The sequence below is a fragment of the Oncorhynchus mykiss genome, chromosome 5, assembly GCF_057628025.1.
Source record: "Oncorhynchus mykiss isolate SJ-2025 chromosome 5, ASM5762802v1, whole genome shotgun sequence".
In the NCBI taxonomy this organism is placed as follows: domain Eukaryota; kingdom Metazoa; phylum Chordata; class Actinopteri; order Salmoniformes; family Salmonidae; genus Oncorhynchus; species Oncorhynchus mykiss.
Genome location: NC_143026.1, coordinates 47,631,419 through 47,658,708, shown reverse-complemented (window position 1 = coordinate 47,658,708; position 27,290 = coordinate 47,631,419). Strand labels below are relative to the sequence as shown.

At 41.7% G+C, this 27,290-nt stretch overlaps 1 protein-coding gene across 8 annotated transcripts in view; it reads right to left on the bottom strand.

Moving 5' to 3' along the window:
• LOC110523972 (dymeclin) overlaps window positions 1-27,290 on the bottom strand; it is a 156,932-nt gene that overhangs the window by 53,921 nt on the left and 75,721 nt on the right. For all 8 annotated transcript variants that reach the window (XM_090235049.1, XM_036977713.2, XM_090235046.1 and 5 more), the window contains 5 exons: window positions 20,568-20,756; window positions 20,306-20,484; window positions 16,681-16,806; window positions 14,156-14,269; window positions 13,838-13,932 (listed from right to left, as the gene is read on the bottom strand). In XM_090235049.1, the coding sequence (XP_090091175.1) occupies window positions 13,838-13,932; window positions 14,156-14,269; window positions 16,681-16,806; window positions 20,306-20,484; window positions 20,568-20,756 (703 nt within the window). The remainder of the gene's footprint in view (window positions 1-13,837; window positions 13,933-14,155; window positions 14,270-16,680; window positions 16,807-20,305; window positions 20,485-20,567; window positions 20,757-27,290) is intronic.

The window sequence follows — 27,290 nt, the reverse complement described above, 5'->3', positions numbered from 1 at the left end:
TACTTATAATAAATGACATAGTAATGACAAATTCCATAGTAGCCTAATGGGCATATTCACAATGGGGCCGATTCAGACTTAGTAAATGTATGCCTTTTTTACGCATTTTGATTTAAGTACTTCTAAATATTTGGTATTCAGACTTATGCACGTGCGACCCTATGCACGTGCGAAATGAGATTTGCATGGGTGTGGCTCCCTTGTGAGCACATAAAATATTTTATTCAAACCCAGAAAACACACTCACTGGGTGGACTACCAATTTGATCAGGCATAGTTTCTTCAATTCATTTTTTCTGTTCAATTATCTAAAGAAATCACTTGAAATACTGTGCAAATTTATTTTGGTCAGCACAACATTAGAATGTAACAACAAGTAACTCAGAAAATCAAATAGGCCTACTGGAATATCTTGAAAATCAGACATTTCCTCAATTTGGTTCTTGAAAAGTCTTTGAAATTATTGTAGCCGAAATTATTATAAACTCTCCTGATCAAATGTAAATATCCAATATTTTCATTTCTAATCAGTTTTTGTGACAGACTTCTGACACTTTTTGCATACTTTTTGGGGAGAGTTTTTGTTCTATAGGCTATAAAAACAATACAATTTAAAATGCACATCCTTGAAAATGATGATTGTGCTTGAAAAAGTAATTAAAAGTCCATGAATTTGACTTTCCAATGTCTGTACGAACCCTGCATTTTGGTTTATGGGCCAATTGGCATATATTATCCATTTTGAAATGTTGATCCATCCCAAAGTCACACTTAGGACCCATTATTTATAGAAAGACCCAAATATATCTTAGAAAATATATTTTTAGAAAACACAAATTCCTAATGAGAGAAAATACAGCAATTTCTCAGTAGCATTATTTAGAAACTATAGATCACAGATCAGTCTGTGATGGTTTAGTTTGTCTTGTTTATTTTTTTAAATCATTGAACCTAAACTGTATGTGTAAACATGTACATGCAGGGCCCAGCTGTAAATGAGACCTTGGTCTCAGTCTGTGTTCCTTGTTTAAATAAAGGTATAATAATAATAATAAGGTGAATCCCAAATGGCACCCCATAGTGCAATACTTTTGACCAGAGCCCTAAGGTCTACGGGATAGGGGGCCATTTGGGATGCAGACAGAAGCTCCAGCTACGTACATCTATGGATTCTTTAGAAAAGGTTTGTATGACTCATTCAACTGCAGATTTGGTGGTTTGGCATATGCTTTTCATCCGTCTATCTACACATTAGCTGTCTTAACAAATCATTCCAAACAGTGTGTCTGTGTGTCATTCCAAACAGAGGCATCATCATCACAAGGCATGTTAACACAAACAACAACGCAACCAGGGGAATGAAAGCAAGGCAAACAAGCCTCAGAGATAAAAGTGCAGCTAAATATAATAGAAAATAATAGAACAAAGAAAAAGTTTGTTGTGTGAAAGATGTAGAGGATCCTGATGGATTGAGGTACATAAAAGACATATGCATCCCAAATGGCAACCTATTCCCTATACAGCATACTACTTTTGACGAGAGCCCATAGAGTTAGTTAGAGGACTCATGGATATAATTGAGGGCTTCCACCATTTTAAAGTAGTCAACTGGGTGGGGATTCCTATGGGTTGGGCCAATGATCAGAGCCTTCTCTTCTTCAACTTGTGTTAAATATGGTTTGTAAATGTCTAAGTTATATCACTACCATCTAATGGCCACAATAAATCAATGACATAAGATTTGGTTCAGGATTTGGTTCAGGACCCCAACATCAATCCACAAAATAAGAAGAAAATTGACCACTTCAAAATGGATCCTTATCCATTTTGAAGTGGTCAATTTTCTTCTTATTTTGCTGTCACAGACACCATAACGGGATAGATACAGATGTGAGTCCTCTAACTCTATGCGAGAGCTGTATAGGCCTTGGTCAAAAGAAGTGCACTATAAAGGGAATAGGGTGACAGTTGGGACACACAGAGACTGGTAGTACTAAGAAGTAAATGGCATGATAACAAGGCTGCGCAAGGGATGCTTGAATCTTTAGTATGCAGGCTGGCAGGGCAAGGTCAAAACAAACAAACAGGTGAAAATCGTATATATTCTGAAACAAATCGTTCAATAATATTCTTTAGAGTTGCAGACCATGTTCGTTGTTGACGGAGACTGACTACACATGCAGCTTATACATGTTTGGTACCCAATATCATTCAGACATCAGACTAACGTTACTATTCACATCCGTTTTCTCCAAAATCATCAAATAGATTCTGTGTAACAGAATATGGACGTCAACCAATCCTTGTTCTATTGGTAAACTTATAACAGGGGTGGGTAAACTTTTGGGCTTGATGGCCACATTAAGAAATTAAACGGAGGGCCGCAAAGATTTTGTTTTAATGATTTGTTTGTTAAAATCTATTTGAGGGCTAGAAAAAGGGCAGTTTAAAAAAATTATATATATAGGTCCATTATAACTTCTACATACATTCTGTGTAGTTTCAGAGTGGCCTAGAGTGTTTTTTTTGTCTTTACAGAGCACAGATTCAACTACAAAGACCAGGGAGATTTTCAAGTGCCTCAAAAGGGCAGTGATTGGTATATTGATGGGTAACAATAACAAATCAGTCACTGAATCTCTCTTTAAGCATGGTCAAGTTAATAATTATGCTGTGGATGATGTATTAAACCACCCAGACACAAATATAGTCATCCTTCTGAACTGAGCTGCAGGACTGGAAGTAAACTGCTCTGGGATGTTACCATGAGGCAATTGGTGACATTAAAGCAGTTACAGAGTTCAATGGCTGTGATGGCAGAAAACTAAGGATGGATCAACAACATTGTAGGGACTCCACAATAATGACTTAAATGACAAAGTGAAACAAATACACAAATATACAGAATACAAATATTCCAAAACATGCATCTTGTATGCAACAAGGCACTAAAGTAATACTGCAAAAAAACATGGCAAAGGAATACACTTTTTGGCCTAAATGCAAAGCCTTATGTTCGGTGCAAATCCAACACAACACTCCTTATTTTCAAGCATGGTGGTGCAGCATCATGGTATGGGTATACTTGACATCGGCAAACACTGGGGAGTTTTTCAAGATAAATAGAAACGGGATGGAGCTAGGCATAGGCAAAATCCTACAGAAAAACCTGCTTCAGTCTGCCTTACGCCAGACACTGGGAAAGGAATTCACCTTTCGGCAAGACAAGAACCTACAACACAAGGCCAAATCTATGCTGGAGTTGCTTACCAAGAAGACTTGAAAGTGGCTGTCTAGCCATGATCCCGAACATCTTGACAGAGCTTGGAGAACTTTGAAAATAATAATGGTCTAATATTGCACAATGCAGTGTCTAAAGCTCTTAAAGCTGCAATATGTAACTTTTTTGGGGGGACCCGACCAAATTCACATAGAAATGTGAGTTAAAGATCTCTCATTTTCATTGACAACAAATCTTAGAAGCGGTAGATCGGTTCTATGTGCGCTATTTCTATATTTCCTGTTCTTAAGTTTTTGCGTCTTTTATTTTCGGTTTTGTACACCAGCTTCAAACAGCTGAAAATACAATATATTTGCTTATTGGAAAGATATTACACAGCAGTTTAGATAGTACAATGATTCTCAACACTATGCATTGCTTGTTTTGCACAAACTTAAAACAGGCAAACTGTGAGAATTTATGCAACTAGGAATTCTGCATAGTGCACCTTTAAAGAATTAGCCAAGAAGACTCAAAGCTGTACTCGCTGCCAAAAGTGTTTCTATATTTCATTTAATATATATTAATCAAAAAAATAATAATCTTCCTCTGGCAGAGTATTTTGGGAAGATTGTTGACAAATGTTTTAAATGCCACTTTGTAACAAAACGTGAAGAAATCCAAGAGGTATGAATACTTTTGCAAGGCACTGTACATCATTAAGTCTCTCAGGGTCGGCCTCCATAGTGGCGCAGCGGTCTAAGGCACTGCATTGTAGTGCTTGAAGCATCACTACAGACCCGGGTGCGATCACGGGTGTGTGACCTGGGTCGTGACCGGGAGACCCATGAGGCGGCGCACAATTGGCCCAGCGTCATCCGGCTTAGGGGCGGGTTTGCCGTCTGGGATGTCCTCGTCTCCTCGCGCTCTAGAGACTCCTGTGGCGGGCTGGGCAAATGCATGCTGACACGTCGCCAGATGTACAGTGTTTCCTCTGACACATTGGTGCGGCTGGCTTCCGGGTTAAGTGAGCAACGTGTCAAGAAGCAGTGAGGCTTGGTAGAATCGTGTTTCAGAGGACGCATGGCTCTCGACCATCCGTATGGGAGTTGAAGTGATGGGACAAAATTAACTACCAATTGGATATCACGAAATTGGGGAGAAAAAGAGGTAAAAAGTAGAAAAATTATAATAATACAAAAATAAAGTATTTCATGGTCTGCTCCACTGACCTTGAGTACAGGCCACCATGGATCAACACACATCAATATACACAAATACTTGACAACATAGGCTACATGCCAACACACACAGACCGAGACACATCCTCTTTCTCTATCGTCTTTATAAACCAAGTGGGAACAATATGAGAGATTTTTTTAAATAATTTGGCAAAAAAAAATATGTATAAAATATATAGATACACCTCAGATTTGAAAAAAAAATCTGTACAGCTACAGTCATTACTGCATGCAATTTCTAAGCAACCAGCTTCAAATGGCATACCATCGGCACCCAGTCCACCATTGAATCAAACAACCATTTTTTCTAGTAACATTCCTGTAATCTTTCTCTTCTATCTCAGAGTACTCAGCCTGGACCACAGAACATAAATAATTAAATCAATTCAGCCTAGGCTCCTCATGCAGTACTGAGCTGTCCATCACCACATGCCCCTACCCTTGAAAAATAGAGAGTGCCCCCCCCCCCCCAAATGGCTCCCTATTCCCTATATAGTGCACTACAAAAGGCATAGGGTGCCATTTGGGATGCACGGACAGCCTAGCTCAGTCTCTCTCTCTATCCCCACTAGAAACAGCAGAGCAGATGGTGGCTGATGCTCAATAATAACAAGTAGAGACGTATAAACAGCCGCGTGGGAATACACAGGGGAGCTCACCGCCTAATAACACACAGGAGCAGGGCAGGCACACACACAGACACACATGGAAAAACACACATACAGTGCATTCGGAAACTATTTAGACACGTGGTTACGTTACAGCCATATTCTAAAATGGATGAAATTACACACAATACCTCATATTGACAAAGTAAAACAGGTTTTTACTCACAAGTTTGGACACACCTACTCATTCAAGGGTTTTTCTTTATTTTTTTTACTATTTTCTACATTGTAGAATAATAGTGAAGACATCCAAACTATGAAATAACACATATGGAATCATGTAGTAACCAGAAAAGTGTTAAATCAAAATATATTTGGATTTCAGATATTTCAAAGTAGTCACACTTTGCCTTGATGACAGCTTTGCACACTCTTGGCATTCTCTCAACAGCTTCATGAGGTGGTCACCTGGAACAGATTTCAATTAACAGGTGTACCTTGTTAAAAGTTAATTTGTGGAATTTGTTTCTTTTTTTAATGCATTTGAGTCAATCAGTTGTGTTGTGACAAGGTAGGGGTGGTATACAGAAGATTGCCTTATTTGGTAAAAGACCAAGTCCATAGTATGGCAAGAACAGCTCAAATAAGCAAAGAGAAACGATAGTCCATCATCATTACTTTAAGACATGAAGGTTAGTCAGTGAAGTGCTTTCTGAAATGGCTGTCAGAAAAGGGGATAAACATTGATCTGGCAACTGTTTCAAAACAGGAGAAGGGTAATATTCTCCCGAGTTTTTATGCCACCGCAAGGACTGCTAAAGGAGACTGATATAGAATCAGCAGCATTGTTGGACACTGCCACTTAAATGAGCCTCTACTGAGCTGGCCTTGGTGCCTGATGAGAGAAACGGAGTTCCTGAAAGCAAACAATGTCTTTGCTGGTATCATAAAACAGCTGAGAAGGGAGGGCAGGGACAGAACCAGCCAACACCCAGCTATAACACAGCAGAACCTAAATCCGAAGCCTTGAGCCCCGCCACCCCTAGAGGATTACTGAATAAGGTGTGGTTTGATTTGCAGTTGCTTTTGGCCGAAGAGGCAACAAAGGAAATCGCAAACTGAAGCCAGACTCATTCGTAATAAAAGAGGACAAAAATGGATCGAGATAGGCAACACTGAGTTTCAATGAAGAAACCAAGAACCACAAAAATCCAATGGAAAGAGACTAAGAGAATCGTTGTGGCTGCATGTATGAACACCTAGGGAAAGAGCTTTGCTTGATCGCTAGAAAAATCACGAAATTACCTGAACATGCCCCAGCCTTTTATCTACACCCCAAACAAAATCTCTCTGATGACGACAACATGTGGTATACCATAGAGCCAATGGGACTCAACACTCTTTCATCAATGCTGCCCCGTCTGTGCAAGGTATAACATTTTGTTCAAATAGCTAGGCTGCTATACAGTATATGAATATAATAAACATGAATAGAATCATTGTCATATTGTCATTATTAATTGCTCGCTCTCTCTCTCTCTCTGAGGCTGGCACATCCCATAGGTATACCAAACACTGCATCAGGACAACTGCCATCCAGCAGCTCTCCGATGCAGGTCTGGAGGCCAGAGTATGTGTACGGACGCAGGGCTGAAAGCTCTCTTAGGAGCTATTGGAAGCCGTCCACGGATAACAGAAAGAGATGGAGTAACATCCTAACAGCTACGTGCGACAACAAGGCAGTTGTTCCTGAGAAAAGGTGGCCAGCTGCGCTTGAGTCCCCGGCATTAGACAAGTACTGAATGGAAATATGCATTTCAATGTGTATCACGAATAAATAGCTGTCGATGCTGTGAACATCTGAAAAAAAGTGTCATTGTGGATTCTATTCTGATCTGCTGTATCAATGTCTTTGCTACAATGTTTCAGCGCCATTTTCAGCTCCATGGACAGCGCCCCTACAATGTTTCCATCTGACATAACATTTTCCTATGCATAGACCAGATGTGCACTGTTTTCAGAACCATGGACAGCGTCCCTAGAAACCAATGTTCTGGAACTATCAATCAGCATTTGGGAAATTTTGCTTTACATGGCAGTCAATATGAAAATAACTAACGACTAGAGACCACCTAAAATGTCACTTGACAACCAGTGTTAGTAAATGTAGCATCATGTTTTTGTTTCAAAATTAATAGTTTGGGAAATAATCTTGATTTTTAATGCAGGTAACCCGTTGTATAAAAACAATAGTACACTCGAGGCCATGTGATATGACATTTTTATCATGGCTGTGGTGGACTACACCAATCGGCTTCGCCTCGCGGATATGACCACATCACAGCCATGATAAAAATGTCATAACACATAGCCTTGTGTACTATTGCTTAATTGTTGATTGTAAAACATACACACTAGGGTATGTCATATAAAAAAATATAGTATTTAATTGGGGCTTTTACATGGCGTGTGTGTTTTTGTTGATTCCAAAACATAACAGTCACACTTGGTAAAATGAATGAGATATGGGCATGCTCAGTTTTGTTTTCGTTGTTTCCAAATCATAGACACACTATGCTGGCTTTGACTGAGATCTGGCATTGTTTATTCAGTTAATTTAACGTCTGGGCATGCTCTGAAGCTTTGTCCTCTTTAAAAGCCTAAGGGGAAAAACTCAAGGGGAACAAACATCCTTTGTTATGAGGTCTCTGTGTTTTTTAAAATGGGAGTGGTTGCAGATACGGCTTCTCCCGGACCTGTTTTTTCCTGGACTAAAGGCCTTGAAGTTTCTGCACATGTGCAGATCACGTTCTGGTCAAGTGTTTATTTACCTAATTCTTCAGGTTTTACCGGTGAAATGTCCATGCAGCATCTGCATACCAACCATTTCATCTCAATCAGTTTCATGAGTTGAATGATCTTGTAAAGTGAGCAAATTTTAGAGCAGATGGTGTTAAAACTATAGCATAGTCTACCTGTGTATCTTGCCTAGTGGCGCACATTGTTGAATTTGGCCACAAGAGAGAAATTACGTGGTGTTTTTGTCTTGCAGTAACGTTATACTATGCTACTATATTCAGTTTGTTATGTAGAATACTATCATTATGTGATCAGACATTGATTCAGCTTTGATCTAACTTTATTAAACGAGCCCGAGTAGCCTGTTCTCTACGAGTAGAGCAGAGATTGTGTAAAGTAGAGAATAAACAAATGCAGAGAACGTGATCAGCACACGAGCAGAAGCTTCGGGTCCTTAAGTCTGAGGGGAAAAAAAGATCAGGGAAAAGTCTGATCCACAGCCATGGCCTTTTTATAAAGGTGGTGAGATGGAGGGGGCACACTTTGTTACTAATTGATTGACAGGGCAGGGTGCTAGCTGCCATACACTATTGTTTTGGCATCAGTGTCATGGCAACCTGTTCAATTGTTCATGTCTAGTCTAGACAGTGCCTGGAAGCTGTGTCAGATTGACCTACTGAGAGAGAGCCAAATTGCCTGGCCACCGGTGAGCAGTGCGCACACGCTCACCTACACACACGCACATACGCACGTACACACACTTGCTTTCTCTCTCTCTCTCTCTCTCTCACATCAGCAGACTAGGGCCCCCCAAAAAACATATAGCTAGACCAAATGGGAGAGAATCTCCCAAATTGTTGCAAAAAGAACCTAGCCGGATAAATGCAGTACTGAGCTGAGATGTACACCTGCTACACATGTCAGCACCATTCATCCGATGCAGGTCACGGAGTCCATTTATCATTGGCTTTATGTGGGGTGATTGAGGTACTGAAAAGTGTATTGAGATATGATTACCAGTGCTGGCTAAGAGGCCTGGGTCTGAGTCTGTCTGTAGGGTAACTAAGATTCTATGGCGTCTTTTGTAGCCATGGTATTAATAAGACTGAGAGGCACACCTGGTGATCCCCACCAGCACAAAGACTCTGCCACACTGACTGACTGCAAAACCCTAGTCTACAGCACAGGCAGCAGTGGAGGCTCATCAGAGGAGAAAGGAGAGGACCATCCTCAGTGAATTTCATTAAATTAAAAATAGTTTAAAAAAAAATGTAACTGATCCTTTTTAGATAAAACTATACTAAATATTTTCACGTTACCAAATAATTGATTAAAACGCACTGTTTTGCAATTAAGGTCTACAGTAGTCTCAGCAGCACTCTGTAGGGTAGCTACATGTTGTAGCCTGAGGACAGCTAGCTTCTGGGTACATTTACTTCCATACATGGTTCCATACATGGCTCATGGTTCTCACCCCCTTCCATAGACTTAACACGGTAATTATAACAACTTCCGGAGGACGTCCCCCAGCCTATTATAGCTCTTGAAGCATGAACTGATATTTTGTCCACCCAATCAAAGTATCAGAGAATTAATCTAGCACTGAAAACACAAGCTACAGCCAGCTAGCACTGCAGTGCATAAAATGTGGTGAGTAGTTGACTCAAAGAGAGAAAGAAAATAGTTGAACAGTTTTGAACAAATACATTTCTTCCAAAATGGAGAAGCAAGATAGACAGAGATGGTAATTCTTTCCCCTCACTTAGCTAGCAAATGCAGCTAGCTAGTTTAGCCACCTCAAACACCATGCTCAAACAGAGGGATGCTATGTTAGCTAGCTGGCTAAGACTATCCAACAAAACACTGGAACTCTTCCAAGTCAAGGTTTTGATTTTTACAAATGTATTGCCACCGGGGCCCACCAGTTTAAGTGCTAAATTGTACACTAACGTTACTGCATGATTGTAGCTGGTTTACTAACACGTTAGTTCTATTAGCTATGTTGACTATGACATTACTTGATATAATATGGTGACAACGATGTAGGTTGTGTGTAGTGGTTATGATATGGATTGGCTTGGAAAGTTTTTTTTGCCTGGTTACACAGCTGATGTGTTGTGCATTGAAGTCCACAAGCGAAGGGAAAAAAGGTGAGAGGAGAAAATCAAATCGATGCGAGAAGGAATACAACGTGGCTGGTATGAAAGTGAACTGTGTTTATGTGTTATCAGGGGTGTATTCACCACCGATTCTGTTGAAAAACGATTCTTAAATGGAAGCAAATGGAATTAAATGGCAATAAACATACCAGAATTTGTCAAATAGAAACTCTTGTTTGCAATTGTTCTACTAATAGTTACACCCTAGATCAGCTAGATGCAGGCAAGAGTGTGCAAGGCGGGATTGAATGACACCAACATTTTCTCTCGACCTGTATGCACCTATGTTGTAAACTTTCATTCATAGGCATGGTTGTAGCAACCTCGTGATAGGCATAGGAAAATTTGAGTATCGTGTAGTAGCCTAAAAATATTGCTGTTACATTGAACTAGGTGAATGGAATATGAAATGACAGTCATCCAACATGCTGTAATACAATATAATTTCTTCACTCATCTTAAATGGCACTGACCGCCACCGACTGACAGGCACGGCTTTACAAAGAACATGCATGTGTAGAATGTATCTTTGTCAAAGGTAGGGCTCTAGAGAATAGGGGGTCATTTTGGATCCATTCAGCGAGTCCATTATCCGTGAATCATTCCAGCATGCAAAGATGCAATACAAATGATGCTGTGCTCATGCAGCAATCAGTAGGACAGAAAGATAATAAAAAAAATGTAAAAGAAGCAGGAAGAGAGGGCAGCAGAAGACTAGTAGTCTTAGAGTCTGGTTATAACCCGGAAGCATAGGACTTGAGAATGAGCGAGCAAGTAAAGTGCACAAGCTCCTGTCCTAGTGCGTCGCACGCGGTGAACCAGCCAGTGTTTGTGGCGACTGCAACTGGAGTGGGGGAAATACATATGGTCCAGAACATACAAGTATCTCCGCATGTGGAGGCTGGCGCAGCTGAAAGAAAAGGGGAGGAGGAAAAAAAGGACAAAAAAATACATAAAATAATTTGTTTTCTCCAATTTCGTAAAAAAAAAAAAACGTAAAATACTTTAGCATAGTATGTTTGGGTTACGGTCAGAAAGGTGACAAAGGGGTTCAAAAAGAGGCAAAAGAGAAGCCATCACTGATTGTCAGTTTGTTTAATATTATAGCTCAACAAGACATCCCAGAATAATAACTGATAACAGCCAAAAGTATCGAAGGATTCGAATTTGTGTTTGACTCCAGCAAACTATTCTCACTAGACAGTTAAAGAAAATCTAACATTGACTTAAGCCTTGAGCATGCAGTAAAATCATTGGAATAACTTTCCTTTACGACACTGACTGTTCATGTAGCAGTCCTGTGTAGCCAGGGTTGTGGGTTTGATTCCCATGGGGGGCCAGTAGGAAAAAGCATGAAAATACTTATACACTCAAGACGCTCTGAATAAAAGTGTCTGCTAAATGACTCAAATGTAAAATTATAACCAATGCTTTGCCTGAAGCTTGGCGTTCTAGATATACTTCACATGCTCTTATACAACACAGTAGTATTTTCTACTTTGTTTGTGAAATTAGATACATGTAGGGCGGCAGGTAGCCCTGGGCCAGTAACCGAAATGTAGCAGGTTCAAATCCCCAAGCTGACTAGGTAACTAATCTGTCGATGTGCCCTTGAGCAAGGCACTTAACCCTAATTGTTCCTATAAGTTGCACTGGATAAAAGCGTCTGCTAAATGACTCAATTGTAAACGTGTAGAGAGATGATGTAGAGGAGAGGAGGCAAGATCTGGAGGCATCTGCAATGGGGCTGAGATGCAGAGATGCACAAGCAAATCAGTGTAGGAACTACTATTACCTTTCCCTCCACCACCACATCCCAAATCTTACTTTTATTTCTTATTCTTAGTCGTTTTTTTTGTTTTTTTTAACTGCATTGTTGGTTAGGGGCTCGTAAGTAAGCATCTCACTGTAAGGTGACCTGTTGTATTGGGCGCATGTGACTAATACAATTTGAAGAAAGACTGTGTCAGCTCGGCTACTCTCTTAGTAATAATAAAACACGAAGGAGTGTGTGTGTATGCATTTCTGTTTCCATTTCCCCGTGGTCACGAACAGCATTAAATGATCCTGAATGAATTGATGAGAGGAAGAGGAGAGGCCATGCACTTGTCTGGTCGTTCTGGGTGAACATTGAAAGGGAGCGTGTATGTGTGTTAGAATGTATGACCAGTGGAGTGTGTGCTCCTAACCAGGGCTCATCTGGAACAATGATCTGGGTGAGTCACTGGGCAAGCCCTTCACATTCCCATTCATTCATATAGTTAACTTCTAACCACAGAGTCATGAGAAATCTCCTCCCTCTCAACAGCTTGGAGTCATAACCATTACCTTCCTTGACTGACTGACTGTTTCAAAGCCAGAATACACAACCAGAAGACGTGATGTCTTTATTGAGAGCCAACCACAGATCTATGACAGCTAGCCAAGTGGTCTAATATGTGATGAGCCACGAGATGAGCAATAGACCTAGGCTACAGCATTACAAAGGCTGCAGCTGACGAAGACGTTGGCATAAATTGAATCTGTACATCCAGTGAAATATCTAATATCAATTGTTTTACAAATAAAAAGAGAGTAAAAGAAAGTCAAAATAAACACAAAGCACGTAATTCCAAGCACTTTCCCACTAACTATGTGTCTTATTATGACCAGCAACTTTATTCCATCATCAGGGTGGAGTAAGTGTTTGTGTGACTGAGTGAGTGTGTTTTCTTATACATGTGTTTGTCTAAGCTTGTTTGTGTGCTTAGTAAAGCTACCAAGGCAATCTGGAATCTGTTGCTATGTATCAAGTCGTCAAGGCATTCAGAGAAGCCAAACGAAATCACTAACTCAATCACACATCAAATAATCACCATATAAAATACTACCACTCCACCCTACAGGATAATTTACAAAACAGAATAAATATGCACAATTATTACCCTTAAAATGTTGACCTTATACTTTGTATGTGCTTGTCTTTAATTCCGTCATGCACCAAACCAACATGGTCACTGGCACCAAGGGAAATGTGTAACCCATCTGTACTTCCAATCCACCAATCTAAAAACATGGTTTCAATCTGAAATCAGTGCGTTGCAAATTGTAATTGTAATGCAATAATCTGCCAATATAATGATAGTCATTTTATGTCGGACTTAACTAGCTACACTTCCAAACCGCCGACCTAAAAACACTGTTTTCAATCTGGAAGCACTGCGTCAATCTGCAAGAAATGGATTGGAATGTGATAATCGGCCAATATAACGATCGACTATCTTAGCCACAGTTGTTATGGAAATGTTGAAATTATGTGTTGTGAATCAATCCATGCTAATGCTTGCATACTGGTGTGGTGATTTGGCAAGGGTTGGTCCTCTGTGGTAGACCTTATAAAAATAAAAACATTTTTTTTTATGGTAATGTTTGTGACTGAATAGTGGCAGACTTTAGTACAGAAGGTACTGTAGGCCATGAGTCAAGGAAGAAAACAAAAGCGTAATCAAATGACTCATTTAAATCCTCTCTGATGAGGACAATCAATCCAACCTTTGTTTTTCTCCGCCTCTACTGCCTTGGTGAGGGAACGCTGCAACATCAGTAGCTAAGAAGATAGGTGGTCTTTCCCACTCAGCACAAAACACAACCCTGGAATATCTACACCAGAAGGTGCTGCACAGACCTGCTAAACCTCTACAATGTTCAATCTACCAGTAGGCTTTAGTTCGAGTTGAGATCATATTAATACCCATTAACAAGCATTGGCCATACCCATGTCTGTGTTGACAGTCAGCAATAGTTCTACGGAGGACGGAGCTGTAGCCTCACCTGATGATGCGCTGGGCTGCATACTGGTGTAGGCAGCGGAACTGGGCAGACATATTGGCCAGGGCAGCCAGGCAGTTGGTGTGCAGGTACTTATCCTGGAAGAGAGGAAGTGAGAGACGTGTATTGACCTACCTGGAATTCCAAACAAAGCTAGGAGAGGGTAAACAAAGTGTATGTGGAGATTTGTTTTTTGTGTGTATTCGTGTGAGTGTGTGTGTGTGTGTGTGTGTGTGTGTGTGTGTCTGTGTGTGTGTGTCTGTGTGTGTGTGTATGTCTGTGTGTGTGTGTGTGTGTGTGTGTGTGCGCATGTGTACTCACCCTGGTCCGTGTCATGTTGAACTGGATGGTGCGTATGACCACTAGGATGAGTAGACTACCCAGGGAGATTTCTGTTAATGAACGCTCTGAATACCAAGTTATGTTTTTTAATACCTGGGAGAGAGGGAGAAAGAGAAAGAGGGCGAGTGAGTAACTATTCAGCATTTTTTTATAGCAGTGTTGGAGGGAGAGGCAGGTGGGGGTGTCCACAGCAGCATGCCCCCCGGGGTATTTTTTTGTAGAAGGACTGTGAGAAGGTCATTTCGGGTGACTTTTTAAAGGTACATTATACTCCAAAATGAATGAAAATCAAATGACTCTGATCTATCTATAATCCTCCCCAGACATGAGCATATAACATATTGCCCCCAAAATATTTTAGGGCTGACATTTTACCATAGCTTATATATGGGACCATACCATATTATCAGGCAGGTGTGCTATTAGCAATGAGCAAGGTTTTTTTCTGGATCAAAAAGGGACTACTTTCCTGCAATTTTATAATTTTTTCCCATGGAGCGGAGAGACAATGTTGCATTTTGCCATGGAAAATTCTGTGTTCTTATGATCAAACATTATAACAAAATCAATGGGGCCCCTGGGCATGTGCCCTGCGTGCCCGATCGGTAAGCCAGCCATGGCAAAAGTACTCCTAAATTCATAGTTTTATTTGATTGGTTTCATTGTTTTAGCTTTTATTTAGTCGATTTCTAGTTCTCAAATATATAAAACATATAGGTCATTTAAATGTTATACAAACTTGGTCTGGTTTTAGTCATTTAAGCTTTACACTGACAGTTTTTCTATCCCCAAAAAATAAATAATAATAATAATGTTTGGTGTGGCGGCAAGAATTTAGCAGTGGCGCGCCACTTCTAAATGAATAAAGTAGAAACACCGGTACTGTACAAATTAAGAGGAAAAGTTAGAGCACCGCCAGCAGTAGCTATCACAGTTTCGATCACAAATCACTTTTTTCTCTGTAAAACACAAATATCAAAAGTGTTTCATGCAACTATTTTTCCATTACTACAGTAGGCCTATTACTTCTGGTTGTCAACCTTGTGTTTCCAGGGTGCTTAGCAACCACGGTAACAGCACTTCATGTCAGAAGTAAAGTAAGTCTCGGTAACGGTTGGCAGGACAGGATGTCATAAGGTTTGGCCTTACTTTATGTTGGGGAAGGATATAGATTCTGAAAAAGCAATCTAGACACACACAATTACACATTAAATAATGCATTTGAGATTGCACCTTCTTTTCCACTAACATGCAGAAATAGAATAATGCACTAATTTAAAGACCTATTCTGTACTGTCAAACTATCACAGATTTAGACTTCAAAGAGATAATTTGTGAAATTGACTAGGCTGCGCCATGGTCACGTCTGCACTATCAAATGCAAAAGAGGTTGTAGAAGCCTAGCTGTGATGTGTGTAGTAATACATGATCCGAGTCCATCCACCTGGCTCTGGAGACACTAAATGGAGTCACAGTGACACAGCACTGGGTGACAACCATCAGCAACTGATGGACAAAACATAGACCAACATGGTAGTATAATCCCAGGCTCAAATCACGGCCCCAAAACACCACAACAGCATTAAAGTACTTCTGCATTGATTTTTCTATGATGAAAAACACCCATCTGAATATTGAGAGCTGGCCTGACTGTGGTTGGTTTATATTGAACCTAGTACTGCTGGAAATTACATGTCAACAGCAAAGAGACCAATGTGAAATGGATTTTCATCCAAAACATAGAGACTCAGAGAGAAGTCTGCTGGCAGCTACAGCCTAGGCTTTCGGATTTCCTGCTGCAGTCAAACAGGGTTCCCAAATGACACAATATTCCCTATATAGTGCACTACTTTTGACCAGAGCCCTATGGGCCCTGGTGAGAAGTAGTGCACTATATGGGGGATAGTGCCATTTGGGACTCAGACGGAGACAAATTCATATGCAGCCCAGCCAGTTGCCTGAAACTCGATAGGCTCCGCACGTACAGAGAAAGAGAGGAATGACTTTAAAATGTCAAAAATGATTCACACAACTAAAATGTAATGGAAGAGCAGAATGGTGTCAAGCACCGTGTCCTAAGTGGTTTAAAGGCTCTCTGTTCAAACACACGGCGAATTCATTGACAAGCTGAGTAGGAAGAAAAAATGAAGACTGAAATACACAGAGGGAGATGGGGAGACAGTGTCTATCATAGAATGTACTGTTCTTATCTGAAATGGCACATGTCCTGACGTTTGAGAAATCATACCTCATACAGAGAAATGTCTCAGACGTCTATAACCAGAATGTGCTGAAAGGGAACACATGTTTGCAGGGCTGTGTCCCTTCTGTCATAGGAGTGCAATTACTGGTGTGCATCATTTGTGTGTGACACTGGAGTACATTTTCAGGGCTCAATCAATCAGGGATACTACTCACCCCTTCACGTATGGATCTGTTGAAGGTATCGTCCTCAGTTAGGATGAGGAGGATGGTGAGGGTTAGAGTGAGGGGTCAGTACTCACCACCTCATGTATGGACCTATTGAAGGTATCTTCCTCAGTGAGGATGAGGAGGATGATGAGGGCCATGTAGACGTGATGAGAGTTCCTGTCTTCCACATGATACAGGATCTTGAGGATGGGCATCACCTAAGGAGGAGGGGAAGGAGTAAAATAATTAGAGAACGAGCATGTGCGTTGGCTATTCGTATTTTCATGTATTTATTTAGCCAGGATAGTCCACTCAGTAACACATTACACTGTTTACCAGGATGTCCTGGTCTACTGTGTGTGTGTCTGCATGGCGTTTCTCCAGGGTACGTGTCTGCATGGTGTTTCTCCAGGGTACGTGTCTGCATGGTGTTTCTCCAGGGTACGTGTCTGCATGGCGTTTCTCCAGGGTACGTGTCTGCATGGCGTTTCTCCAGGGTACGTGTCTGCATGGCGTTTCTCCAGGGTACGTGTCTGCATGGCGTTTCTCCAGGGTACGTGTCTGCATGGTGTTTCTCCAGGGTACGTGTCTGCATGGTGTTTCTCCAGGGTACGTGTCTGCATGGTGTTTCTCCAGGGTACGTGTCTGCATGGCGTTTCTCCAGGGTACGTGTCTGCATGGCGTTTCTCCAGGGTACGTGTCTGCATGGCGTTTCTCCAGGGTACGTGTCTGCATGGTGTTTCTCCAGGGTACGTGTCTGCATGGTGTTTCTCCAGGGTACGTGTCTGCATGGTGTTTCTCCAGGGTACGTGTCTGCATGGTGTTTCTCCAGGGTACGTGTCTGCATGGTGTTTCTCCAGTGTAGGTGTCTGCATGGTGTTTCTCCAGTGTACGTGTCTGCATGGTGTTTCTCCAGTGTACGTGTCTGCATGGTGTTTCTCCAGGGAACGTGTCTGCATGGTGTTTCTCCAGGGTACGTGTCTGCATGGTGTTTCTCCAGGGTACGTGTCTGCATGGTGTTTCTCCAGGGTACGTGTCTGCATGGTGTTTCTCCAGGGTACGTGTCTGCATGGTGTTTCTCCAGGGTACGTGTCTGCATGGTGTTTCTCCAGTGTACGTGTCTGCATGGTGTTTCTCCAGTGTACGTGTCTGCATGGTGTTTCTCCAGGGTACGTGTCTGCATGGTGTTTCTCCAGGGTACGTGTCTGCATGGTGTTTCTCCAGGGTACGTGTCTGCATGGTGTTTCTCCAGTGTACGTGTCTGCATGGTGTTTCTCCAGTGTACGTGTCTGCATGGTGTTTCTCCAGGGTACGTGTCTGCATGGTGTTTCTCCAGTGTACGTGTCTGCATGGTGTTTCTCCAGTGTACGTGTCTGCATGGTGTTTCTCCAGGGTACGTGTCTGCATGGTGTTTCTCCAGGGTACATGTCTGCATGGTGTTTCTGTTTTGATGGTTTAACTGCCATGGTTCAACAGCCATTCTGTCAACTTCTGTTGTGAAATCCTGCATTCCTGCTGTGCAGACTGACACTGTTGCAGAATAAGCAGGCAGAGTGCACTGAGCAAGCTCTGACACGAATTCAACATCCCAGACTACACTAAGAGAAAGTGTGTGTTTGTGTGTTTAGGCCTCCAGCATTGTTCCACAGAGGGGTGCTTCGGGAAGCGCTATGTGTGTCCACCCATGTGTGTGTGTGTGTGTGTTTGTTCAAGCATGGTTCCACTGTGTGTGGGAGTGATCCTCTGTCACAGGTGGGTCCTGCAGAGCAATGGTCTGTGGCGCCCCCCCTCTGTGCTCCCTAATAAACTTAAAACCTGCTAAGAGGTGACGTCACAGCACACCCCACAGGAACAGCTGTCTACTGTGCCCCACTGTGTCAGCAGGGAAAAAATAAGAACTACAGTGCCTTGCGAAAGTATTCGGCCCCCTTGAACTTTGCGACCTTTTGCCACATTTCAGGCTTCAAACATAAAGATATAAAATTGTATTTTTTTGTGAAGAATCAACAACAAGTGGGACACAATCATGAAGTGGAACAACATTTATTGGATATTTCAAACTTTTTTAACAAATCAAAAACTGAAAAATTGGCCGTGCAAAATTATTCAGCCCCCTTAAGTTAATACTTTGTAGCGCCACCTTTTGCTGCGATTACAGCTGTAAGTCGCTTGGGGCATGTCTCTATCAGTTTTGCACATCGAGAGACTGACATTTTTTCCCATTCCTCCTTGCAAAACAGCTCGAGCTCAGTGATGTTGGATGGAGAGCATTTGTGAACAGCAGTTTTCAGTTCTTTCCACAGATTCTCGATTGGATTCAGGTCTGGACTTTGACTTGGCCATTCTAACACCTGGATATGTTTATTTTTTAACCATTCCATTGTAGATTTTGCTTTATGTTTTGGATCATTGTCTTGTTGGAAGACAAATCTCCGTCCCAGTCTCAGGTCTTTTGCAGACTCCATCAGGTTTTCTTCCAGAATGGTCCTGTATTTGGCTCCATCCATCTTCCCATCAATTTTAACCATCTTCCCTGTCCCTGCTGAAGAAAAGCAGGCCCAAACCATGATGCTGCCACCACCATGTTTGACAGTGGGGATGGTGTGTTCAGCTGTGTTGCTTTTACGCCAAACATAACGTTTTGCATTGTTGCCAAAAAGTTCAATTTTGGTTTCATCTGACCAGAGCACCTTCTTCCACATGTTTGGTGTGTCTCCCAGGTGGCTTGTGGCAAACTTTAAACAACACTTTTTATGGATATCTTTAAGAAATGGCTTTCTTCTTGCCACTCTTCCATAAAGGCCAGATTTGTGCAATATACGACTGGTTGTTGTCCTATGGACAGAGTCTCCCACCTCAGCTGTAGATCTCTGCAGTTCATCCAGAGTGATCATGGGCCTCTTGGCTGCATCTCTGATCAGTCTTCTCCTTGTATGAGCTGAAAGTTTAGAGGGACGGCCAGGTCTTGGTAGATTTGCGGTGGTCTGATACTCCTTCCATTTCAATATTATCGCTTGCACAGTGCTCCTTGGGATGTTTAACGCTTGGGAAATATTTTTGTATCCAAATCCGGCTTTAAACTTCTTCACAACAGTATCTCGGACCTGCCTGGTGTGTTCCTTGTTCTTCATGATGCTCTCTGCGCTTTTAACGGACCTCTGAGACTATCACAGTGCAGGTGCATTTATACAGAGACTTGATTACACACGGGTGGATTGTATTTATCATCATTAGTCATTTAGGTCAATATTGGATCATTCAGAGATCCTCACTGAACTTCTGGAGAGAGTTTACTGCACTGAAAGTAAAGGGGCTGAATAATTTTGCACGGCCAATTTTTCAGTTTTTGATTTGTTAAAAAAGTTTGAAATATCCAATAAATGTCGTTCCACTTCATGATTGTGTCCCACTTGTTGTTGATTCTTCACAAAAAAATACAGTTTTATATCTTTATGTTTGAAGCCTGAAATGTGGCAAAAGGTGGCAAAGTTCAAGGGGGCCGAATACTTTCGCAAGGCACTGTAAGTCAAAGAGGATGACTCAGATTACACAGATTACATTTCAGAGTTTCCGTTAGGAGAATGTGGTGCCGGAAAACGTGACCAACAAGATTTTAAATTTGTACCTAATAAACTGAGCATATGTTCTCATGTTTGTGTTTTGATGCAGCAGTGTGTAGAGAGTAGTGTATGTGTGCGCAATTTGTGACTAACTCACCAGGTTCTCCATGTCTGTGCGTGACAGCATGTATGTCCTCATGTTAGTGTTCTGATGTAGTAGTGTGTAGAGTATCAGTGTAGCCTGGTCGGATCTCTGCTGCTCACACAGAGCTGTGTAAAGGCTGTTGAAGTTAATCTGGAACATATGGTGCTGCTCTGTAGGGACGGATGACATGTCTGTGGAAAACACACAGGTTTAGTACCCATTCATTGAAAGGTCCCCCTGTCACCTTTTACTGGTACTAGCGCATATTCTGTACCTTGTGTGTTTTTGAAGCATGTGACAGCCTGTCTGTAGGGATTGGGACAGTTGTTGGGTCCATCTGTCAGATTGGCTAGCACCAGAAGCAATAACAGGCTCTGATTGGACAGTGGCAGAGGGTTCTGTTCCTGTTCCAATCCTGGCTTACTGCCGGCTCCACCCAGCGCGAACACACTCCACAACCCACCTGGAGGAAACATAATAGTGAAGAACTCAAAACTATGAAATAACACATATGGAATGTGCAAAGCTGTCTCAAGGCAAAGGGTGGCTACTTTGAAGGATATAAAGTATGTTTTGATTTGTTTAAAACTTTTTGGGGTTACTACATGATTCCATATGTGTAATTTAATAGTTTTGATGTCTTCACTATTATCCTACAATGTAGAAAATAGTAAAAATAAAGAAAAACCCTTGAATGAGTAGGTGTGTCCAAACTTTTGACTGGTACTGCACGTCACAGGGTTATACAGACTTTAGCACATCACCCAAAACCAACACAACACGCCTTTTACTATATTGTCAGAAGCATCATCAGACCTCGGTAGTAGCCTATTTCATGCTGTGCTCTAAAGATGGCATCGTAGTCACACAAATACATTAGAAGATCATTGTTGATCTGATCAGAAACACTGTGCTCACAATCCTTATCTCCTAATGATGTCGCTGGTGAATTTAGTTAGAATTTTTAAATATATTGCACAATCGGCTAAGGTTTTTACTAGGCGCGAGCCCATCCAGGCTTGAGTCCCGTGAGCGAAACAGACGTAACGAGCTTGAGAAGAGTATACTGAAGCAAAGATTCATCCAAATTTTAGATAAGAAAATATCCGCCTACCTTTCTGTCATGTCAACCATCCATCCAAATGAAATAATTCCATATGTCTGCCTTTTGTCTTTATAAACATTCACATAGCCTATTCCATGATACGGAGTAATCCAACGAGCAACACTGCAGCTGTTGACTGCTGTTGTATCAATGCATTTATCACGGCAGTATTCATACCCCTTGGAATAAGGTTTTGTGTCTGTCCTATATCTAGGTGATTTTCAGGATGTCTCATGGTCTGACAAACACCGCAGTAACACCTTCTACAGCAGATGCGGAAGGCAGACCTAGGCAGATGCAGTGGATTGAGACGGAGCCCATGCAATATCTCCAGCTTAAACTAAAATAGTTTTAAGGGGATTTTTTATGTTACTTAGAATGATGCACAGGTGCATCAATAGACTGAAGGATTTCAATTCTTCAAGCTCTGTCAAGTTCATTTACTTATCATTGCCAGACAGCCATTTTCAAGTCTTGCCAAAGATTTTCAAGCCAATTTAAGTAAAAACTATCTAGGCCACTCAGGAACATTCAATGCAACACTGTAGGTGCTTACCATTTGGCCTTGTGTTTTAGGTTATTGTCCTGCTGAACGGTGCATTTGTCTCTCAGTGTCTGTTGGAAAGCAGACTAAAAAAGGTTTTCCTTCAGTCCTTGCCGATGACAAGCATACCCATAACGTGATGCAGTCACCACCATGCTTGAAAATATTTAGGAGTGGTACTCAATGATGTGTTGTGTTGGATTTGCTCCAAACATAATGATTTGCATTCAGGACATAAAGATACATTGTTTGCCACATTTCTTTGCAATTTTACTTATTGCAAACAGGATGCATGTTTTGGAATATTTTTTATTCTGTAAAGGCTTCCTTCTTTTCACTCTGTCATTTAGGTTAGTATTGTGGAGTAAGTACAATGTTGCTGATCCATCCTCAGTTTTCTGCTATCACAGCCATTAAACTGCGTTTTAAAAAGTCACCATTGGCCTCATGGTATTTGTATGTATTATGGATCCCCATAAGATGCTGCCAAGCTACTCTTCCTTACTGGCAGTTATACAATTTTAAAAACAATACAATACATTCATAACACACTAAGTGTGTGCCCTCAGGCCCATACTCCAGATCTACAACACATAATCCATGTGTACGTGTGCGTATAGTGCGTATGTTATCATGTGTGTGTATGCATCTGTTTGTGTTGCTTCACAGTCCCAGCTGTTCCTTAAGGTGTTTTATCATCTGTTTTTAAAAAAATATCTGATTCTACTGTTACCTGATGTGGAAGAGAGTTCCATATAGTAATGTGCGCCTATCAGAGTTTGTTCTGGACTTGGGGACTGTGAAGAGACCTCTGGTGGCATGTCTTGTGGGGTATGCATGGGTGTCCAAGCTGTGTGCTAGTGACGGACTTCTCCCAATCTTAGCTACTGTTGTATCAATATGTTTTGACCATGACAGTTACAGAGAGTTGTATGTGTGGAGTACAGATATGAGGTAGTCACTAAAAATTTGTGTTAAAAAACTATTATTGCACAGAGTAAGTACATGCAACTTATTATGTGACTTGTTAAGCACATTTTTACTCCTGAACTTATTTAGGCTTGCCATAACAAAGGGGTTGAATAGCTGACAAGATATTTCAGCTTTTCAATTCTAATACATTTGTAAATGTTTCTAAAAACATAATTCCACTTTGGGTAATGTGTGTAGGCCAGTGATACAAAGTCAAGGGGTATGAATACTTTTTGAAGGCACTGTATAATCAATACACGGCTTTCAAGGAGTAGGGTATTTAAGGCAAGTGTATTTGATACAAAACAGTCTATAAGAATATTTTCCCATTTTATGAAACTAGCCAACATTATCACATTCTTTTGCTCGCTCCAGGAAGGCAATTTGTCCCTGGATTGCAAACTAAATCCCCTGCATCATCTTGTAAATGATTGTCATTCTGCCAATTTGAAAATGAAAATGTAGACTAATCATAAATGTAATAATAGCATAATTGATTTACCCCAATGAAAACTTGGACAGAGGGCATAAAGCGCATTTCGATAGATGCATGCATCAGTACCAAGCCTTTTTTTTATAACTGCAACATAAATTAATTTAATTTACAAGGATATGTTAACTGTCAGCTGGCTACTGTAGGAAAGTTACAATCAAATTAAACATTTGTGACATAACTGAACCTTTTAGCCCATCCTATGAAGTGGATGTTACTTGTCACCCGTCTTTCCCTCTCATTTTAGTAGATATATTTTTGCCGTAATGATTTGATCACACCATGCAACTAGGGATGTAGCCTACAGTCAGAGAGGGAAGATGGACAATGTTGATTGGCAGGTGAAAAGGGGTTGAAAAGTAAAAGTAGGAGGCGGGATTAGGTCGGCTCCTTTCCTCCTTGCTGGGCAGAGATTTCAGAACCCGCAACCCAAATGTATCACAATGTATTTGCCATACCTCACAATCGATTGGACTTCCTGCATGTATTATTTTCGCTGTGACAGAACGTTTATATTTTCCGTATACTGTACCTAACAAATTATATAGTCACTGAACTAATAAGGCCACCACCATTTTGGGATTTTCAGACAATCTTAAAGCAACATCTTAAAGCATAAAGAAATCTGAAAATGGTGGTGGAAAATTGTGTTTCATTTAGACAGTACACACAATTGTTTCTTTCCCAGCGGCTCGCCATTCAAGCAATGGAGGAAAATGAAGCCTTTGCAGCCTAAATGGAGGATGCTTTATGTACGAGCCGGTCCACGGGGGACAAGAGTGTATTGCACACTATCGGCTGCCTAGGCTAAGATTTACTAGGCTACTGAATTCCCTATGGTTGTTTAGCATGCAAAATGACTTGTAGGTCAATGAACAAGGTAGGAGAGGTTGCATCAGTTGTCACGAAATATTAGATATTTTTGGAAGATGTATGTAATATGAGCAAAACCTGTTAATGAATCGGCTATTTGTAAATGTTTTATCGATTTTCTGACAGATACATGCTTTTCTACATGACCAAAAGTATGTGGACACCTGCTCGTCAAACACCTCATTACGAAATCATGGGCTTTAATATGGAGTTGGTTACCTCTTCCACTAGAGGCTTTCCACTAGATGTTGGACATTGGTGCGGGGACATGCTTCCATTCAACCACAAGAGCATTTGTGAGGTCAGGCAGTGATGTAAGGCGACTGCGTTGTGATGGCACCGGAGGGGAAGGCTGCCATCTTATCAGCTCTTAACTAACCATGCTATTTTGTTTGTTTTTTTCACGTTGTTCGTAACTTGTTTTGTACATAAGAGACGGTAGCAGCAACATTATGAGCGAAAAGAGCTTCTGGACATCAGAACTGAGATTGCTCACCTCAAACTGGACGAAGAGTTCTTCTTCAATGAGTCGGACGGGAGGGATATAATACAGACACCCGACAGCTGGTGCACGATATCTAAGGAAGTCTCGAGGTTTTGCTCGCCTGAGGTAGAGTATCTCATGATAAGCTGAAGACCACACTATCTACCGAGAGTAGATCATCTGTATTTTTCATAGCTGTCTACATACCACCACAGAAATCATTGCTGGCACTAAAACCACACTCAATGAGCTATACAAAGCCATAAGCTAAAAGGAAGATGCTCATCTAGAGGCGGTGCTCCTAGTGGCCGGGGACTTTAATGCAGGGAAACAAATCAGTTTTACCTCATTTCTATCTGCGTTTTAAATGTGCAACCAGAGGGAAAAATATTCTCGACCACCTTTCCTCCACACACAGAGACGTGTACAAAGCTCTCCCTCCATTTGGCAAATCTGACCATAATTATATCCTCCTGATTCCTGCTTACAAGCAAAAATTGAAGCAGGAAGCACCAGTGACTCGGTCTATAAAAAGTGGTCAGATGAAGCAGATGCTAAACTACAGGACTGTTTTGCTAGCACAGACGGGAATATGTTCCGGGATTCTTCCATTGAGGTGTACACCACATCAGTCACTGGCTTCATCAATAAGTGCATCGAGGACGTCGTCCTCACAGTGACTGTAAGTACATAACACAACCAGAAGCCAAGGATTACAGGCAACATTCGCACTGAGCTAAATGGGAGAGCTGCCGCTTTCAATGAGTGGGACTCTAACCCAGAAGCTTATAAGAAATCCCGCTATACCCTCCGAGGAACTATCAAACAGGCCAAGCATCAATACAGGACTAAGACTGAATCGTACTACACAGGCTCTGACACTCGTCGGATGTGGCAGGGCCTGCAAACTATTATAGATTACAAAGGGGGTCATAGCCGAGAGCTGCCCAGTGACACGAGCCAACCAGATGAGCTAAATCACTTATATGCTCGCTTCGAGGCAAGTAACACTGAAACATGCATGAGAGTATCAGCTGTTACGGACGACTGTGTGATCACGCTCTCCCGCAGTCTATGTGAGTAAGACCTTTAACAGGTAAACATTCACAAAGCTGCAGGGCCAGACGGATTACCAGGACGTGTATTCCGAGCATGCGCTGACAAGTGTCTTGACTGACATTTTCAACCTCTTCCTGTCTGAGTCTGTAATACCAACATGTTCAAGCAGACCACCATAGTCCCTGCGCCCAAGAACACTAAGGTAACCTGCCTAAATGACTACCGATCTGTAGCATTCACGTCTGTAGCCATGAAATGCTTTGAAAGGTTGGTCATGGCTCACATCATCACCATTATACCAGAAACCCTAGACCCACTCCATTTGTGCATACTGCACCAACAGATTCACAGATGATGCAACCTCTATTGCACTCCACACTGCCCTTTCACACCTGGACCAAAGGAACACCTATGTGAGAATGTTATTCATTGACTGCAGCTCAGCGTTCAACACCATAGTGCCCTCAAAGCTCATCATTAAGCTAAGGACCCTAGGACTAAACACCTCCCTCTGCAACTGGATCCTGGACTTCCTGACGGGCCACCCCCAGGTGGTAAAGGTAGGTAACAACACATCCGCCACGCTGATCCTTGACACAGGGGCCCCTCAGGGGTGCGTGCTCAGTCCCCTCCTCCTGTACTCCCTGTTCACTCATGACTGCACGACTCCAACACCACCATTAAGTTTGCTGACGACACAGTGGTAGGCCTGATCGACAACAATGAGAGGTCAGAGACCTGACCGTGTGGACAACAACCTCTTCGTGATCAAGACAAAGAAGATGATTGTGGACTACAGGAAAAGGAGAACCTAGCATACCCCCATTCTCATAAACAGAGCTGTAGTGGAGCAGGTTGAGAGCTTAAAATTCCTTGGTGTCCACATCACTACCAAACTAAACACACAAAGACAGTCATGGAGAGGGCACAACAAAACCTATTCCCCCTCAGGAGACTGAAAATATTTGGCATGGGTCCTAAGCTCCTCAAAAGGTTTTACAGCTGCACCATTGAGAGCATCCTGATGGGTGGCAACTACCTCCGACCGCATGGCATTACAGAGGGTACAGCCCAGTACATTTAACAAAAAAAAAAAATATATATATATATATATATATATATATATATATATATATATTTTTTTTTTTACCAGGTAAGTTCTCATTTACAGCAACGACCTGGGAAATAGTTACAGGGGAGAGGAGGGGGATGAATTAGCCAATTGTGAGCTGGGGATGATTCGTGACAGAATGAGGGACAGCTTGGGAATTTAGCCCGGACACCAGGGTTAACACCCCTACTCTTACGATAAATGCCATGGGATCTTTAGTGACCACAGAGAGTCAGGACACCCATTTAACGTGGAATCCGAAAGACAGAACCCTACACAGGGCAGTGTCACTAATCACTGCCCTGGGGAATTGGGATATTTATTTAGACCTGAGGAAAGAGTGCCTCCAACTGGCC